At 40.6% G+C, this 18,871-nt stretch overlaps 2 protein-coding genes across 3 annotated transcripts; one reads left to right on the plus strand and one right to left on the minus strand.

Annotated features, from left to right (window-relative positions):
* Positions 1-576: 576 nt before the first annotated feature.
* LOC133479279 (myelin-associated glycoprotein-like) lies at positions 577-6,362 on the minus strand. Of its 2 annotated transcripts, XM_061776007.1 has the most exons (12): positions 6,245-6,362; positions 5,804-5,882; positions 5,329-5,721; positions 4,506-4,802; positions 4,023-4,122; positions 3,913-3,945; positions 3,807-3,839; positions 3,700-3,741; positions 3,436-3,471; positions 3,223-3,348; positions 801-828; positions 577-719 (listed from the first exon to the last, which is right to left on the minus strand). In XM_061776007.1, exons 2-12 carry the CDS (start codon positions 5,847-5,849, stop codon positions 660-662), a joined length of 1,194 nt encoding a protein of 397 aa, XP_061631991.1. In that variant the 5' UTR covers positions 5,850-5,882; positions 6,245-6,362; the 3' UTR covers positions 577-659. The 2 variants fall into 2 exon arrangements, with proteins under 2 accessions (XP_061631991.1, XP_061631992.1); XM_061776008.1 differs by lacking the exon at positions 3,700-3,741 and having other exon boundaries at positions 6,245-6,361.
* A 3,135-nt stretch (positions 6,363-9,497) lies between these two features.
* On the plus strand, positions 9,498-18,219 carry LOC133479272 (sialic acid-binding Ig-like lectin 14). The gene is made up of 9 exons (XM_061775995.1): positions 9,498-9,655; positions 9,740-10,102; positions 11,250-11,537; positions 12,252-12,503; positions 14,460-14,720; positions 14,800-14,884; positions 15,534-15,611; positions 15,743-15,812; positions 15,886-18,219. The coding sequence occupies exons 1-9, from the start codon at positions 9,607-9,609 to the stop codon at positions 15,928-15,930; spliced, it is 1,491 nt and encodes a 496-aa protein (XP_061631979.1). The 5' UTR covers positions 9,498-9,606; the 3' UTR covers positions 15,931-18,219.
* The last annotated feature ends 652 nt before the right edge of the window (positions 18,220-18,871 follow it).

An 18,871-nucleotide genomic window follows, 5' to 3' on the forward strand; every position in this document is an offset into this window, starting at 1 on the left:
CGTAAAATATTTCTGTTACAGTTCCTTTTGTGTTTGTGAGTATGCGAAACCCAGATGTGCTACTTCCTCTCAAGACTGCTGCGTCCAAAAATGTTGTTAACACGAATGTTGGGGGGAAAGAATTTTTTTTCTTCCTTCCTTTATCACTTTATACTCAACTATCATCTGAGCTATTTGAAAGTACATACAGTAATGACAGCACTTCTGCAATAAATCGGAGAAAATATTTGACAGACGTTCCATCAGCTCTTCTTATAACACTGTCACACATACTGCCTTAAAATAATTTTTACTTTAGTAACCACGGTATTGTAAGCTATTTGCAGCTCAAGAACTGGGCTTCGGGGACTTTGGGGATGTGTGGTAAAGGTGAAAGTAAAAGTTGCCAATTCGAAAATACCACACATCACCCATGTGTCAGTTCTTTTTCATCATTATTTTTGTATTATTCTTGTGAAAACCTGGCTCAGTTATTCTCACTTCCAATCTGCTTACTTGCAAATTTGATTCGATTTCCCTTCACCAACTTTCATGTGAAGTCATTGTTTTCCCCAACAGATAAAAGCAGACCAAAAATGGAATAAAATTGCTTATATTTCAATTGCTAGAAGATTACAATGCAAATGGAATGTATAAGCTTTTGACTTGAGTCCCTTTCTTCAGCGGTTCCTGTACACATTAAGATCGGCTGTGTTCTCGTAATCATCGTCGGAAACGTCCTGTGAGAGGTCAAGATATGTTACTGCCACACATGAGGAGAGTCATTAGGCTTGCGGAATTAGTAAGAGTTCGGCTCTTACCTGTTTGTAATTCCAGACTTTGGGCTGGCTGTTGGCCAACATCGGGAAGACAAAGAAAAATGGCATTAGAAACAAATATTTTGTCTGAGACACTAGTTTGGTACTTAAGCATATTAGGGTCACCCTGAACAGATGTTAATTCTCTAAACAATATGACTTTATCAAAATGTATATTCAAATTTATATTGATCAGAATATACAGTACAGTATACAAATGGAGGCCGATGGGGAGGGGGGGGGGGCACACGTTAGTGCAAATTGTAGGCCGTTCCCAAGCCCGGATAAATGCTGACGGTTGCGTCAGGAAGGGCATTCAGCTTAAAACTTTGCCAAACATATGTGAGCGCTCATCCAAAGAATTCCATACCGGATCGTTTGTGGCCCGGGTTAACAATGTCCACCATCAGGTTCAAATTATTTTACTATGGTGTAGATGGGAAGAGAAATGGAGTCAGGATTATATAAAGGAAGAGTTAGCTAAGAATGTCTTGGCGGTGAAAAGAGTTGTCAGATCGAGTGATGAGGCTGAAACTTGAAATTGAGGGTGTTTTGTATAATGTGATTAGTGGCTATGCCCCACAGGATCGCTAGCATGTGACCGAGAGGTGAAAGAGAAATTCTGGAAGGAGCTGGACGAAGTAGTTCTGAGCATCCCAGACAGAAAGAGAGTCGTGATTGGTCCAGAGAGTAGTGGAGGCTGGACTCAGGACAGAAGTGAGTATTTGCGAGCAACAGTATGGTTTCATGCCTAGAAAGAGTACCACAGATGCATTATTTGCCTTGAGGATGTTGATGGAAAAGTACAGAGAAGGTCAGAAGGAGCTACATTGTGTCTTTGTAGATCTAGAGAAAGCCTATGACAGAGTACCCAGAGAGGAACTGTGGTACTGCATGCGGAAGTCTGGAGTGGCAGAGAAGTATGTTAGAATAATACAGGACATGTACGAGGGCAGCAGAACAGTAGTGAGGTGTGCTGTAGGTGTGACAGACGAATTTAAGGTCGAGGTGGGACTGCATCAGGGATCAGCCCTGAGCCCCTTCCTGTTTGCAGTGGTGATGGATAGGCTGTCAGATGAGGTTAGACTGGAATCCCCGTGGACCATGATGTTTGCAGATGATCTGCAGTGAAAGCAGGGAGCAGGTGGAGGAACAGTTAGAAAGATGGAGGCATGCACTGGAAAGCAGAGGAATGAAGATTAGCCGAAGTAAAACAGAATATATGGGCATAAATGAGAGGGGTGGTTGGGGGAAGAGTGAGGCTACACTGAGAAAAGATAGCAAGGGTGGAGGACTTTAAATACTTGGGCTCAACCGTCCAGAGCAATGGTGAGTGTGGTCAGGAAGTGAAGAAACGGGTCCCAGCAGGTTGGAATGGGTGGAGGAAGGTGTCAGGTGTGTTATGTGACAGAAGAGTCTCTGCTAGGATGAAGGGCAAAGTTTATAAAACAGTGGTGAGGCCAGTTGGCACTGAAGAGACAACAGGAAGCAGAGTTGGAGGTCGCGGAAATGAAGATGTTGAGGTTCGCTCTCGGAGTTACCAGGTTGGATAAAATTAGAAATGAGCTCATCAGAGGGACAGCCGAGGTTCGATGTTTTGGAGACAAAGTTAGAGAGAGCAGAGTTCGATGGTTTGGACATGTCCAGAGGAGAAATAATAGTGAGTATATTGGTAGAAGGATGATGAGGATGGAGCTGCCGGGCAAGAGAGCTAGAGGAAGACCAAAGAGAAGGTTGCTGGATGTCGTGAGGGAAGACATGAGGGCAGTTGGTGTTCGAGAGGAGGATGCAGGAGATAGGCTCTCATGGAAAAGGATGACGCGCTGTGGCGACAAGCCCAAAGGAAAAGAAGAAGATACAGTAGTGTATCATTAAAAAAAAACAACTAGATTAAGATTATTAAAGACAGTTCTTTTGGAATGTGATTTTTGTATTCTTTTTAAACAATAATATTACAATGTTATTCGTGTTAGATTGAGAAGAAAACACACAAAGAATTAAGTTGTAATATTACAGAAAAATGTGGAATAATAAATGTTTTTTCTTGATTTTCTTTCTTACTTTTTTCATAAAATTCCAACTTTATCTGAAGATCTTGTTGCTTCACTCTCAATGACATTATAACACATAATTTCAGAATTTTTTTTTTACTTCCTTTTCTCCTGTTTTTCACATAATATTCACATAATATTACGACATTCTCGTTATGTTTGTATGTCTTTTTTTGTATCATATTACAACGTTATCCATGTATGAGAATAAAGTTGTAATATTACAGGAAAAAAAATCCAGATTTTCTCTTGTATTATTCTAACTTCATACTCGAAACATTACTGCTACATTCCCACAACAATCTGACTTCATTAAAGTGAATAATAAAAAATATATTCTTGTAATATTTCTACCTTCTCCTCGAATAACTAACTTTTTGTTTTCTTTTCCGTGTGGCGCTGATAGCGCTTCCGCCGGTTGGCACATTTTTGGAGTCGGTCGATGAGTTTTCCAGAACTTCTGTCCAGCTGCCGATGACGTTGCCGTTGACGTGCTCGGCCTGTGTGGATCACATTTCCAGTTTCTGTCCCGTTTGCAGTCACACTGATTGGCTCGAAGTGGCGTTCTTTGCTTTTGAGCCACTTACAAATGATTCAGATCCACCATGTTTTCTCTCGGCCGCCTGCAACATGTCGGAAATAATGTCATGCACAAAATAGACTAAAATAAGATTGCTAGAGATTATATGTGATTGTGCAGCCATGTAACGCTTAACTGTAGCACAAAAATATATCGAATCAGATATGTTTACAGGTGCACAGTTGGGATTGGAGAAAAGCAGGCCCCACGGTTTGTTTGTGAAAGATGAACATTTAAACTCCAGTGTGTGTTCGCGCACGTGTGTCTTAACCTTTGATTCGCTCGGGCTCGTTCCAAATGATCCGGTCGAGTCCTGAAAATGAGGTGAATTTGATGGAATGCAAAAGTTACGAAGAAGGTAGCTGAAAAGTCTCTCACCTGCGAGACAGCCTCGAAAGGCGGTTCCGCCAGCTAGAGAACACAAACAAACGAAATCATGAAATGTTAGTGCAGTTGTTCCCGCTGGATTCTCATCTGCACTCACCTGGGCTGACCTTGAAGTTCTGCAATGCGTCTCCTTTGACCAGACAAGTACAAAAATTGGAAAGTAAATCAATTCATTTGTTTCTCCAAGACATTTCTAAAATGACTCACTTGTATTTTTTCACCATTACAATGCAAAGTCCTCCAAAGAGTACAGCGATCACAAGCGCTACTACTGTAGGAATGATGATGTGGTGATGGTTCTCCGAGCCTGAAAATGTATCATTTAGTGTAAGTCATTTTCAAACACAAATACATGCCAATGATTCCACCTATTGCAAATTTGATTTTAAAAGGCTTCCAAAGTTCAAGTAGTTTGCAATAAACCAACAAAACAAGAACAATGCAGCTAATATTACACGCGTCCATCATGTTTTTTTTTTTTTTTTACGGAACCATTCGTTGAATTTTCTATTTCTATTCAGTAACATCGATACACACTCATTTAGGAGCTCATTTGTTTTGAAAGTTAACCAAATCGAAGTTGGACGAGTGTCATGAAACGGATTGTGGTCAAACTCCGAGTCACGTCAATCGTATTAATCGACAATCTGATTCCTCTGTGCTTCCGAGTGAAAGCGTCAACTCACTCACGTTTGACAAAGAGAGTGAAGTTGTCGGAGGACGACATCCTCCCGTAAAAGTTGGCCGTGCAAGTGATATCTCGGTGGTCGTCCGTTGCCTGGGGAACGAAGGCCAGGATGGACTGAACCTCCCAAGAACCGGCGTGAATTTCTCTGATGACGGTGGTGACGTCGTGCGAGTCCTCCTTGCTCCACGTTAGCGAGGGCGCGTGGGTGGGGCAAGTGTGGGTCACCGAGCAGATGGCGGTGTAGAGACGCCCTTCAAATGCCTTGTTGGCGTGGATCAACATTGGTTTTGGCGGGTCAGCTAGGAAAATAATTCAAGCTGTTAAATAAAGCCTGACTCAAATCGTCTTGAACAACTTAACCATCAATTAACTAATCAACTAATGAATGTTCGGAACTCCCGTTTTGCCGCAGTTGTCGCAATAGCGTGGATGTAGCCCAGCTTCCCAGAGCTGATTTTCTGTTCTGTTCTTCTGGTGTGATTAAAACCCCTTTTACACAATTTCTAGAAAATCGGTGAATACGAGCCGTAATGAATCCTTCAGTGTCGTTCACACAGAACGCAGGAAGTGGAATATTGCCGCAACTGTGTACAACTCTGCTTCCCGCAATCAGATAATTAGATGCGTGACGACGTCGGCGCCAGCGTCTGGTGTGCTGCCTGAAATATTTGCCGGACAGCGACAAAGTCAACATAGACTGCTTTTTTTGCAGCCAGATTGCTTCAAGTCACCAATAATCAACAATGAATTCCAAACGATCAAAATGGAATTCTTGGTTGATTATAGCTGTCCCTAATAAGGATCTAGAATTCCATGCCTACTTACGTAGCATTTTTAACTTCACACAATTCTCGACAAAGGAGAATTTGTCCGGGGTGGATGCATCGCCTTCTGTTCGAGCTAATTCAATGCGGAAACAGAAAGGGCCGTTGTCGTAGTCTTTGACTTTGGTGATCTCCAGGCTGCAGTCGCCCTGGCCCAAATGCCCCAACAACCGAGTGCGATCTCGAAAGCTCGCCAACACGTTTGTGTTATCCTGATGGTAAATGCGTTGGTCCTTTTGAGCTTCATAATGCCAGATTCCTCTCAGTCTGGAGGTGGGCAGTTGTTCTTTCGGGTGGCTGAACGAGCAAGGCAACACCACACAGGAAGCTACCAGGGCGTCGACGCTCTTAACGACGCTGGCCTTCCATTCGCCACCGGAAGCAGCACGGCAAGCTGCAAGAGAAACGCTGAGAGTGACGGTGACAAGTCTCACTGCTAGAGGAAAAACACTGGAAACAATGGAAGAGTCCGTTACCTGCTAAGAGCACAGAAAACACCGTCAGCCTTCTCTCAATGTTCATACTTCTATGATTTGTATTGCGCTGCAACAATTGCTGTGAAAATAGAACGACATATCCCATCCAAAATGCATCACGGTTTGAAATATGTGCCTCTTTATATGTTGTATTAGTGATTTTTAATATTGTATTCATATGACAATTATGAGATTTTTTCTTTTTTTTTTAATAGTAGCTTTGACTTTCTGCTCCACTGATTTAACCTCAAAGCATTTCCTTACCATCTGTCTCGTTTTAAACTTGTTGCACCCACTAGACAATTACTGTTTATATTTATTTAATAACATATGACCCATACAGTATGTACTAAAAACTGGGAAATATGCATTTGTCATTTAACAGGTGTTAAATGTCAAGTCCAGTTTACAAGATATGTGACAAAAAGTTAATGTTCCTACCTGCTGGATGGATCTTTTTTTCCCCTTTTTTAAAAAAGAATTATGCTATTTCTTCCAACCAAAATGACAATATGAGCTGCAGGTGAAAATCCCAAGACTGTGACTGTGTTGGGAAGGTTTTAAACATGAGAAATGTAGCGAGAAGTAATGATGCAAATGAATGGGTGGTCTCAATCCTTGGGCAAAAGTCTCCTTCTCAACTCAGTACAGCTTCAATGATGGTGGCTCCATAAACCACGCTCAGCATTGTTGTTATGCACCAATGTCGGGGAAAAAATGGCACGCATAAACTATTTTTCTCTCCATTATTGGGTGGTGGTGACGTTACCAAATGCTTTTTAAGCTGTCATTCTTACTGAAATTCCAAATATGGAACGTAATGACTACCATTTATGGACTTAACATGCAATATTAATTAACATTTTTGGAGAACGGTTCTTTTCAGCGCAATGACTATACAGTTCAGTGTAGAATTAGTCATATTGTGGCAAATGAATTTTTATTTGTTGAAAGTGTAATTTCTGGGCAATATCTCGCAAGACGTTGCATTCAGAGATATTTTTAAAATGAGCTATATACAGAATGTTTTTTTTTTTTTTTCTCAATAGAGGCACATCCAATGTTGTGAATTTAGTGTTGATTATAGATGACTCTAGATTCTTTTTCAGTTCAGGTTACAGTTTACCAGGATCTTCTAAAATGGTGCAAACGATTAAGTTTCCTCAAAATAGTCAAGAATTACAGACGTGATTAGATTTTTAATCATTCCCAAAAAAATGAATAAAAAGTGCTAAAATACCCATTGAACATAAAATGTCAGTTTATGTAAAAGTTGTCCTGGGTATGAATCACTATGGGCTGAACTCGAAGTGAACCTGCTTCCCTTAAAGCAGGTTTTCAATACAAAGCAAATCTTACCATGCCGACGACATTTTCTCTTTAATTACAATAAAATGGATCGTGTGTTTCTGTTGATTGATTGATTGAGTGCTTGAGGAACACAGAAAAGTGATTATGCAGAGCCCGTCAATCAGCAGTGATCAAGCTGTATTGTTACTGCCATGATTAATCCTCAATCACATGCCGTTATTAGCTTTAAAATGGGGGAGGGAAACAACTTCAGGTTCAGCGTTGGAACATCAAGACTAGTGAGACAAGGATCTCTTCTGGTAATACTCCATTTCTTTAAAATGTTATTGCTGAATGTGCGCATTTTTGTACTAATCCTTTTGAAATCATGAAGCTTTTCCTGTGATGGGTAACTTGGCATCCTCCAGCTTCATCAACCCAAGTCCAAGGAGAATGTCTTGGGGACGGCCCAAAGAAGACACCGTCAAGCTGGAGGATTTCTTGACACAATGTGAAGACGACTTCTGGAGTGTCAAAGGAAAGCCGAGTCGCTCTGTGAAAAAACTCGTTTTGACGGAAAGCGTTCGATATGCCCACCTCGCTCTGCGCGAGCGAGACAATTGTTATCCAAACGCCGATGCAATGCTGAACCCTGCTTTTGTTGGGGAGCCATGATCTGCTCACATCATCACGGGACTCTGCGGTGTAACGACTTTTGTCGTGAAATGAACAGGGAGGAAGTGGCAGAAAGTTGGCCAAAAGTGTATTATTTTGTTTCGGTTTCTTGTTAGGATAAATTCTTGTTCAGGCATTTGTTTTGAATCAGAATGACTTCCTCTTTGTTTGCTTGCGCACATGTGAGAAGTCCGTCATGATGACACCTGTGGCTTCAAGTATACTGCGTCTACAGTATTCATTTTAGTTTGAAATATACAATACAACGTTGAAACTATCTTAACACTAGCTATTATTTTCAGTTGATCTGTATCATTTATAATTTCATGTATTGGACTGTACATTTGTGATTGTACACAAATACATTAACTTCAAAAGAGCATGTGTTTTATTAATTATATCTGATAAAAGTGGATCTCAATAAATTTGATTATTGTAGAAAACTCAATTTATTTCAGGAGTTCAATTCCAAAAGTGAAACATATATTTTTTATAGATTAACTACGAACACAATGCAATATGTCATGATTTTATTTTGTAATGATTCTGATGAATTAGCTTACAGCTAACAGAAAAAAAATTACCATCACACAAAATTAGAATATTACCATTAAAAAACATTAAAACATTAAAAATGATTTTTAATCCCCCAAAAAAGTGACTGCATGGAAATGGCCTTGTGAAAAATATGTTCTCAAATTGTACCAATATGTTATATCAATTTCACATGCTTATAAATTTAAATGTATAACGATCCATCCATCCATTTTTTTATACCCATTTTTTTTTATCTTCACTAGAGCCGTGAGTGAGTTGCAGCATATCCCAGCTGTCTTTGTACATATAGACAAACAACCATTCACACAGATGGACATTTAAAAGTCTTCAAATAACCTAACAAGCACAAATGTGGGTGGAAGCAGTACTGAAATAAATCTACAATATTCTACAATATTTATTGAGACGTCCTGAAAACAAACTCTCTCTTTGACTGGCCATTCATCAACGGATACAAGTCTAATCAGTTAAAGAACATAACATTACATTCAAGCTAATTTAAGAGCATCAAAGAAATCATTAGTCTCAACAATGCTCATTTGCACAGACGTAAGCCGCTATTCCTCCGTGCTGCACAGATAAAATCCTAAAAACTCAGATACATTTGGAACTGAATGTATCCTACATCAGTACATGTAACACACAATATGATACAAAACAATTATTTGGAGAAAAAAAAGAAAAAGAAAAAGCAGTTCTTGTGGTGAAAATATTGAAATGAAAGAAGCTTAACGACAGTATAAGCTTTCTATGAGGGGCTTGTTGACCAAAGACAATGGTGTCATGAAATGATTAATATTGTCCAAAAAGCAAACATAAAAATACAAATGGGGAAGTCATGGCGATGAAAATAAAGAACTTCCATTTGCTAAGGTGGAAATGATACCGACAGTGCTTACTCAAGACACTTAAAAAGACACATTTTGCCCATCACAAAGAATAAAACACAAATGCAGAGAATGAGGGGTATCTTTCTTTGAGCTACTTTATGATATAAACCATGAGGAAAATATGGAGTTAGGTTTAAAATCACTACTATTACTCTTCTATAAATCCCCCCACCCCCATTATTTTCTACAACAAAAGAAATAGTTAAGTAAAATGAAAGGCAAAGGTTCAGATGCCGGTGGTGTTGTCTTTTTTTTTTTTCCACACGTGGTTGGATGTGTTGATGTGCATAATGAAGTCATCCTGTCTCACGGGGGGGAGGTTGTTCTCATTGTGCCACAGCCTGGAAACCTCTGGGACTTTCTTTGCAGGTCACGTCGCAAGAGGACACAATGAAGATTGTAACATGTCCTCTTTTACTTCTCTTCTTTTTCTCTGAAGGTATGGCATCGCCTCTCCATTTTAAATCCCCCCCCCCTCCCTCAATGCAGAAAAATGACATTTACATGTTACATTCTGTTGCAGTCAAATGTGTTAAAGCATCGTCCTGGACCGTAGAGGTGCCGTCTTCAGTGAAAGGCCTCCCTGGATCTTGTGTGGTGATTCCCTGCTCGTTTAACTATCCCGATCCTCAGAAGGCCATCAGTGAATTCACCGGGATTTGGTTGGAGGCAAAAAATCATCTCATCTATCATCCCGTGGGCTCAAGTACAATGCAGGAGTATCACGGTCGAACCGAACTGGTGGGAGACGTCAGACAGAAGAACTGCTCGCTAAAGATTGATCCTCTTCAACCAAGCGACCAAGGCCCTTATCATTTCAGGGTTGAGATGAAACACTATGAAAAGTTCTCCTACAAAGACAACACTGTCTACATAAATATGATACGTAAGTATAAAGTTTTTATTTGTCGCAGACCTGATGAATGATCTGAGTGTGAGGACATAGTACTAAACAATACTGTATGATCATGATAGTAACTTGCATTTCAGTGGAACCTACAAAGTGGTACAATTTGGAGTTAATCCCACATTTTCTGGAAATATACACCACAAAAGTTGCGTGCTAAGATTTGGTTGAACAGGTGTGATGCAAGATGTCGGCATATCGTGCGAGACTTCAGATTAATCGGGGTACACACATACCAATGTTTAACTGATCTTAACTGATTTTTTTATTTTTTATTTTAGAGACAGTACACGTGACGAGGAAAACATCAGCGTGTTCTTACTGCTCTCATAGTGTCAGGTGTCATCGAGATGATCAACGCAGCACACCTCACACGTAACGATAACGAAGGAGACTCACGATTGGGCAATCGTGAGTCTCCTCCGCTAAACCGTTATGTCTGTCATAGTACCGAGACTAACCTGTGAGAGGCAGCAATCCAGACTGATATAAAGAAGAAGAAGAAGAAGAACAATAACAACAACAAGAAAAAGAATAACGAGAAGAAGCTAGGCTCACTCTTAGCTTATCTGTTAACTAAAGTGAATTAGCGGAATGTGTAATTGCGTACAGTACTTAAAACCGAGATTATAAAGCACCAACGGCATGCACCTAGCATGTACACAATCACGAACCTATGTTACATAATGAGCTGTATCCAGTAGTTAAATTACAAAACTCAAAGAAACAACTTCACATGAGACTTATCAATAGCATTACCAACCACAGTATATATATATATATATATATATATATATATTTTTTTTTTATGAATTACAAATACATCTTTGTTCCTCTAGCTATGGCATCTTTGTTTATGGAGCTATGTCAGCAATGAATAGAGCAATTAAATGCTCTTCCATTAGATCGCAAAACAGAGCGGTGGGCAATCAGAAGCACTCAAATGCATTTACAGATAAAATGTTCATATTCGTTCCATGCTGCACTACTTTTAGTCGGTGTATGTGGATGTTGCATTTTATAATAAACGATACATGAGGTTGCGGCTCAGGGTCAATGACATATTTTAATAACAGTTTTTAATTCATTATTACAACAAAACATTTTTTTTTTTCTGTATTCACAGACACACTCAGTCCTGTCAATTTAACTGTGACAGAAAACACAGATCATCCAATTGTGACTGCTTCCTGTTCTGTCACTCACTCATGCCCCGCCTCTCCTCCGGTCTTCTTCTGGAGTCACTCTGGACGTCAACATTATCAGACGCAACCACTGGAGAATGGCCAATGGCAAGCGACGTCCACACTGACTTTACTTCCTGCCCATGCTAGTAACAACACGCATTTGCAGTGCCACGTCAAATTCAAAGGAGGCCAGCATCAGGAGGCATCCAAGATCATAAACGTGAAATGTAAGTAGAAGGTGGTGTTAATGTGTATTACAAAGTGAGTTCCAACTGCAACACGTGTAACCTGCTCAGTAGCGGACTGTGCATTTGCTACCTGAACCTTCGATGGGGATTAATGCGACGTAATCAGCCTCTTATTACTACCACTATCACGTCACAATTATATATACATACATTAAAAAAAAAGGAAATCATCATTACAACACAAAATTCCAATATAACACCACACACCTGTGCCATGTGCATCATCTGGACCAGCTCAGACTCAGTATTTATCTAATAACATGACAAAAAAAATCAAACATTTCAGTGGAGAACATCATACTCACAAGAGATGCTGACGAGTAAATGTATGGATATGCCAACGGTCTGGCCCTCGGTGGATGCATTTAAAGTCTGATATTGAGAAATCCCTATCTTCATTCATACTGATTGAATGCCCACCATCTAATTTGGATGCCGCCAACTCCCCGCCACCTCCTAATTTGGATGGTGGGTTTTCTTTTCGTCCCACATTCCAAAAACATGCAGGGGGTGTCCAAACTTTTTATTCCAAGGGTTCGCATGCAGAAAAGTCAAAAGAGGCAAGGGCCACTTTGACAACACACAAAAACAATCCATCAGTGTAGGCAAAGCTATGCGAAGCAATGCTATATTTATTTGTATTTGTATTATATTATTGTGTTTGGAGACTTGTTATGATGCATTTCTCTACAGATGCCCCCATGAACGTTAACGTTGACTACAACGCCAACGTGAAGGAGGGAGGCGCCGTGCGTCTGAAGTGCAGCTGCGATGCCAACCCTCCCGCCAGCAGCTACGAGTGGCATAACGACCATGGTGCTCAGCTGCACAAGGGCAGCATCTTCATTCTGACAAATGTCTCCAGACACACGGGCGCCCTGTACTGTGTTGCCATCAACCCCATGGGAAAAGCAACATCATCACCTGTGCAGCTTGATGTGACATGTACGTAGACAATCAACTCGGTCTTATCATGATTTGATTGAACTGCAGTACTTACTCTTACGTTCAATTCCACATCACTCACCAGAGGAGACTCGCTTTTTTATTACGTTGTTCAATGTGTTGATGGTGACCCAAAGTGGACAAAAATAATACCTGCACCTCACATGTATATACTGTATTGCTTGATGGTGGTGAACCCTTACATGCTGGCCGGGTCAAATTTGACCATTTTTGCCATTTGACAGCAATAAAACCACCCAAGATGTCAGCCTTTCACCATGAAATTTGGTGACTCCTTCTGAAGTGACCCAAAATGCACAATAGGAAAACTATTTAAAAGATCGTTCGACTGTACAGGTACCAACAAGTCGTTGTACGCTGAGGCTGTTCCAGATTAAATTTTTCTAGATTTACCAGTGTGTTAAATCAATGAAAATGGTGGTCGAGTTTGGAATCTTGAAACTGTACATACCATAAATTAATGGGACAGTGGTAAGAGTGTTCCCAACACATTTATGAGTCTGTTGCTCTTTGAATTGATCTTGAAACAGTGAAAAAGTTCAACAGCATATTTGATCATATACTGTATGCTAAACACAAGGGACAGAAGTCATACAAAGGTCGGAGTGTGCCTTGACACAAGCGCAAGATCTAAACCTGCAAAAACATGGACAGTCGACTGTCTTTTTGCAGGCTATATCGCGGTTCATGTATTGCGGGTTCAGTGCAGTTGAAGTAAACATTTTTAGCTTATTGACTATAGCCTACGATCACTGGTTAGAATGAATTGTAATCATAACAGGTGCTATAGATAAAGGAAGAATAGAAACAGGGTTTTAACCACTTCATTCAAGAGCCACTCAACAGGCCCCAAAAAATGGCATGTAAATTCAACAAACCACAGAGAAGCGTAAGGTAATAAATTAAACAAATAAATAAATACATTGCTAAGTATATAAAACCAGGTAAAAAGGGCCCCCTCTCAGCTGTCAGACGCTGTGGGCGTGTCGAATAGATGCGCCAAAAGGAATCAAACATACTGAGGGGGTGATAGCTTTTACCAGGGGTGTCAAACTAATTTTTGTCTCGGGCCGCATTGTAGTTATGATTAACCTGACGACAGCGGGACGGTAGTAGGAAGCCCGGGTGGTTAGACAGTCGGCACTGTCTAAATTGAGGCATCAAGCGAAGACACATTTTCGGGGTGTAGCCATCGTTCGCTTGCTAACTGCGTGGCGTAGTGGTAAATGGGCCTCGTTACGGACGCTAAGCACAGCTAACTCACAACTGAGCAGCCGAGCCAAACGAAATGACGTCACTTTGTACTTATATAGTGGGAGAGGGAAGTCGCGCTAGAAAGTATATGCCCCAGCCCTGTGACCTCACAGATATATATATATATATAAAATACAAAATACAATAATGAAAAGCATTGCTAGCACACCTGTCGGTAGCCTCAACTGACCACGTCACCGTCAACCACAGTGGCTAACGCTATAGGCAGGATCTAGCCGGCCTGCAGTACTTACTCTTAAATTCAATTCCACATCACTCACCAGAGAAGACTTGCTTTTTTATTATTATCTTTTTTTTTATGTTGTTCAATGTGTTAATGGTGACCCTAAGTGGACAAAAATAATACCTGCAGCTCACATGTATATATTGTATTGCTTCCTGGTGGTGAAGTGTACTGTATGCATGAAACTTTAAAATATAGACAAATGATAAATATTTTTTTGCTGATTTTCATTGCGTACCAGAAATGTACCCATTTTCTCTGACAACATTACCAATTCATAATCCTTTTAGTAATGTCAAACAAGCTAGTCATAGAGTTTTAAAAGATCTGTTGCTCATAATTTGAGGATATTCCTATCCCGGAACATACTATTTGTGCATGGAAAATGAACAGTGCGTAAAAGGTGAGTTTTTTTTCCCCCTTTTGTTTTTAACCAGATGCTCCTGAGATTAAGAGTGTCTCAGTCTGCTCGTCCGAGGGGGAGATGGTGAAGTGTGTGTGCATTGCAGAGTCCAGACCACCCAGCAGCGTCCACTTCCTCCTGCCTAACACGATCCTTCCGAGGCCCGACGTAGAGCGGCACGATTCCGTTACCATCGGCACGCTGCAGGCTTTGCTTCCTTCTTCTGAATTCATCTACTGCGTGGCTAACAACACCGTAGGCAGCGCCAGCGCCGCCATCACATTACCTGTTCACAGTATGGAAGAAAGTCTTTCATTTAATTGGATTACCAGTTTGAATGACACGAACGCAGACTATGTTCTTTTTTATTACAGGCAAGATGCTGTATCTTTATATTACTATTGCAGCTGGGGCTCTTGTGATGGTGGCAGTTCTCTTCATAGTGATTGTAAAAAAATGGTAAGAGACCAGTGGAACCTTCAAAGTTGAATGGCACAAAAAAGTCAAAACAAAAATTGGGGAGTTCGAACGATTAGCGTGTCATACAACTTTATAGCTGTATTACCTAGAACACCCCACTAGGTGGCAGTATCGCTCTGCAAACACCTTCTTGTTCCCTCGCTATTACGTCTGTCAGGTGGCTTCACAGTTTTTTTTTCTTTATTTTAGTTTTATTTTAAAACAGTCAATTTATGCTTACATTTCTATGAGAGTTAAAATATTACTTAAAAACATTGCCGGTACAGTTATTTAAAGTTTTATGATGACATCAGTTTTCCACTTCACGAAATGTTACAGATCTTGATTTATTTATTTATTTTTGGGTGGAGGGATTACAACTTGGAAGTCAATCGGCATCACATCATGGCTTTGGAGGTTCCACTGAAATTATACACACAAAATGTGCCATTTCTCTGACATTTACAGCCATCTTTAAAAAGAATTCATTTGCATCTTGCTGTCAAAAGTCATTTATGTGCTATGTGTTGATATCACGGGCAGCTAAAACCAGAATGTACAATATAGCCATTAGTTATGGCTATACTAGGTCGCTATGTCGGAGGCTTGAGTCAGTTAATAACATGACATACTGTTGTTTTGCCACCAGGACCAGATCGAGGGACGTGCCTACCACAGATCCTCTACATAAACCTGGGAAGTCCCTTCAAACTGTCAGAGCAGCGAGGTTCAAATGTCATCATTCTCATTGCAATTTTTTATTTTTATTTTTTTTAACATAATGGAAAACTTTCCACCACCTGCAATTGCACAAGGACAACGTGTCATTTTCTGACTTTTTGCTTTCCCTCCTCTCAGGAAAAACATCAATTCTGGTCCAAATCCCAGCAACATGTACAGTCATCATACTTATGGCAACATGAATGAGGTTTGTTAATATGTCCTGTGAGTTATTTCAGTTCATGTTTGCTTGGAGTGAATTGAACCTATTTTTCTCACAGGCTGAGTCGACTATATACTGTGATCCAATTTACGGCAATGTGTAAAATGGACCTGAAGGAAAGAACAGGCACATAGTGTCACTGCAGGTTTTCTGCTTGTGTTGTTGTATATGTTCGTACAAATATTAGTACTGTTTAATATTTTCAGTGCTGGTAACACTGTGGTTTTTTGTGTGTAGTGTTTGTGAATATCCCTGTGATTGCTGCACTTATGTGTAGGTTGTACAGCACTGCTAACAATCCAAATGTAGAAATGAGTGCATCAATTAAAGGAGACATATTATTCATTTTTGCCCTCATTTAAAACAGTTCCCAGGTGTCTTAAAAAAAGGTCTCTGACATTCTTTTATCAAATTACACAATGGGTAAGGAATTAAATTACGCTTCACGTTCACATCACTCTGGTTCAAATCACTCAATTTTGGAGGAGTGGTTCGGTCTCATGCAGTTGTGGAGTCCGACTTTTAGTGCTATATTTGGCAACTTTAAGCAGTGAGTAACAAACCTAGGGTTAGAGACCATGCCTGCCTTTGAATAGCAAAAACCTGTGAATAATTGATGCTATTAAAAAAAATAATAATCTGATAAAAAGCAAATAAGCAGGCAGTTGGATTAAAAAAAACATGACAACCTAATCACTATATTGTGATTTTTATATAGTTCACTCATCGGTCGAATGAAAAACAGTTTTCATGACTACACTACTCCGGTGAAGAGGTGGGTAGCCTTAAAACTGGCATGCAACAGCAAAAACACCTGCAAGATGTTTTCTCGAAGTTCGAAGTGGACTGAAATATCCCGAGTCTGTGCAGTGACAAAACTACGCTGCGTGTTAAAGCTGTTGTTTTTCGTCGTCTGTAATGTAAACACGAGTCGCGCGCGGCTGTCACAACTCACTTTGATTGACCCGCGAAGCCCAGTAGGAGACTTTGTGTGCGGATATGTGACTTTCTTGTGTTGTTTCATTGGTGAACATATTCAAATATTACTGTGATTATCACGATGGATTGGAGCAACGGCGCCCGATGCGAAAGTCGAAAACGAAAGTCTAAAAATAGATCGCGCAGGCAATTATTGATAAATGAAAGTAGCGAGCAGCGTGTAGACTGTTGTATTGTTTCTTCTTAACATAAATACTCGAGTAAAATGAAAAAGTATGCTGAATTAAAACTACTCTGACGAGAACAATTTATCCAAAATGTTACTTGAGTAACTGTATCGGCACCTCTGCTCGGGTGCGCCGTTGATTAGGTTATCGCTGTCTCATAATTACAACGTACCATATTAACATCAACATTGTGTTTCTAAGTTGAGTGTATTTACAAACAAAAAAAAATACAAACAAAGCACTTTATATCCTTCCACGTTCTGATGTGTTGCTCAACTTATATTAAAGATATTTTCGTGCCACAACTCATGATTTTGTCCCGTGCCTAAAATCAGCAATACCCCAGAAATGGAAGCAATGCATCATGGGATATATTGCTTTTCTAGTGGCCATCGGTTGAACACTACTTTTTAAAAAATCATCGTGGGATTACATTTAATGTCACACTCGGTGACTGGGGAGGCACTCCAGAGACCCAACTGTTTGTATATGAACATTCAAATATTATTAATAATAATTTCTTTTTATAATATTAGAGTTCTACTGTGTCTAACTTCGTATTTAACTGACACCTTGCACAATCATACAAAGGAGTATTTGGGCTGAAAATCTGCCTCAAAATGTATTTTTGGATATCAAGCATTTGTCATAACAGATGTCATCATATCACGCGAAGCCCTGCATCATCACAGGAGGTGATGACGCGGTGGGAGGGGGGTTTGCGACACTTTTTCTTACAGGACAACGGTGGCAAGAGAAGCACAAAAATATCCACCGGAAGCTAGCGGGAAGTAAGTGGACACACATTCTAAACAGAAATATTTTGTTCAGGTGTTGAACGGATGCCGTTTCTTGCATTTATTCTCCAGATTCTAGTTAAACATAAAGTAGTGTTACAATTTCAATCTCTCGAAAGGAACAGGGCAGAAGTTTCGTAAGTGGTCACAACACAGGAAGTGAGTTGACAAACCCAGTGACATCTTGTGCAAGACAAAGACAACTCCCCCTGAGCTGTTTTCGCCTCACATTCTCTATAAAGTCACATAAATGGCTTACTACCTTTTACAGAAAACATCAAATACAGATATGATTTTGTTGTTGAGAAAAAAGGTTTCTTTGTGTGTACCTCATACGCCACTTGTTGTTATGTGCTGAAGGATAGGCTACAGTTATCACAGTATGCAGTTAACATGTTTAGTATCACAATAAAGAAAAGCATGAAGGTCTTTAAAGTGTCAATTTTTTTTTACATAAAATGCCATTTTTAAATCCTTCCATCCATCCATCTATCCATTTTCTTCCGCTTATCTGAGGTCGGGTCGCGGGAGCATTAGCGTTAGCAGGGGAGCCCAGACTTCCCTCTCCCCAGCCACCTCGTCCAGCTCTTCCTGGGGGATCCCGAGGCGTTCCAAGGCCAATCACGCCCTTCCAGATCTCAATGTCATTGCCCACGTGAGCATTGAAGTCCTCCAGCAGAAGGATGGAGTCCCCAGCGGGAGCGCTCTCCAGCACCCCCTCCAAGGACTCCAAAAAGGGTGGGTGCTCTGAACTGCTGTTTGGTGCATAGGCACAAACAACAGTCAGGACCCGTCCCCCCACCCGAAAGAGGAGGGAGGCTAGCTCAGCTCACACTGCACCCGACCCCTATGGCCCCTCCCACAGGTGGTGAGCCCATGGGAAGGGGGCCCCGGCCACCAGGCGCTCGCCTTTGAACCCCACCTCCAGCCCTGACTCCAGAGGGGACCCAGGCCTGGCTCAATGCAATACACCATTTGTCAATTTGGCAGACAGGCCTGCGTCAAGCCAGGTGTTCCGGTGTGGCGAGGGTGTCCCCTTGGAGATAATTTGGTGCTAGAAAGTCCGTCTGAACCTAAACCT

This window comes from Phyllopteryx taeniolatus, chromosome 6, assembly GCF_024500385.1.
Source record: "Phyllopteryx taeniolatus isolate TA_2022b chromosome 6, UOR_Ptae_1.2, whole genome shotgun sequence".
NCBI classification, from domain to species: domain Eukaryota; kingdom Metazoa; phylum Chordata; class Actinopteri; order Syngnathiformes; family Syngnathidae; genus Phyllopteryx; species Phyllopteryx taeniolatus.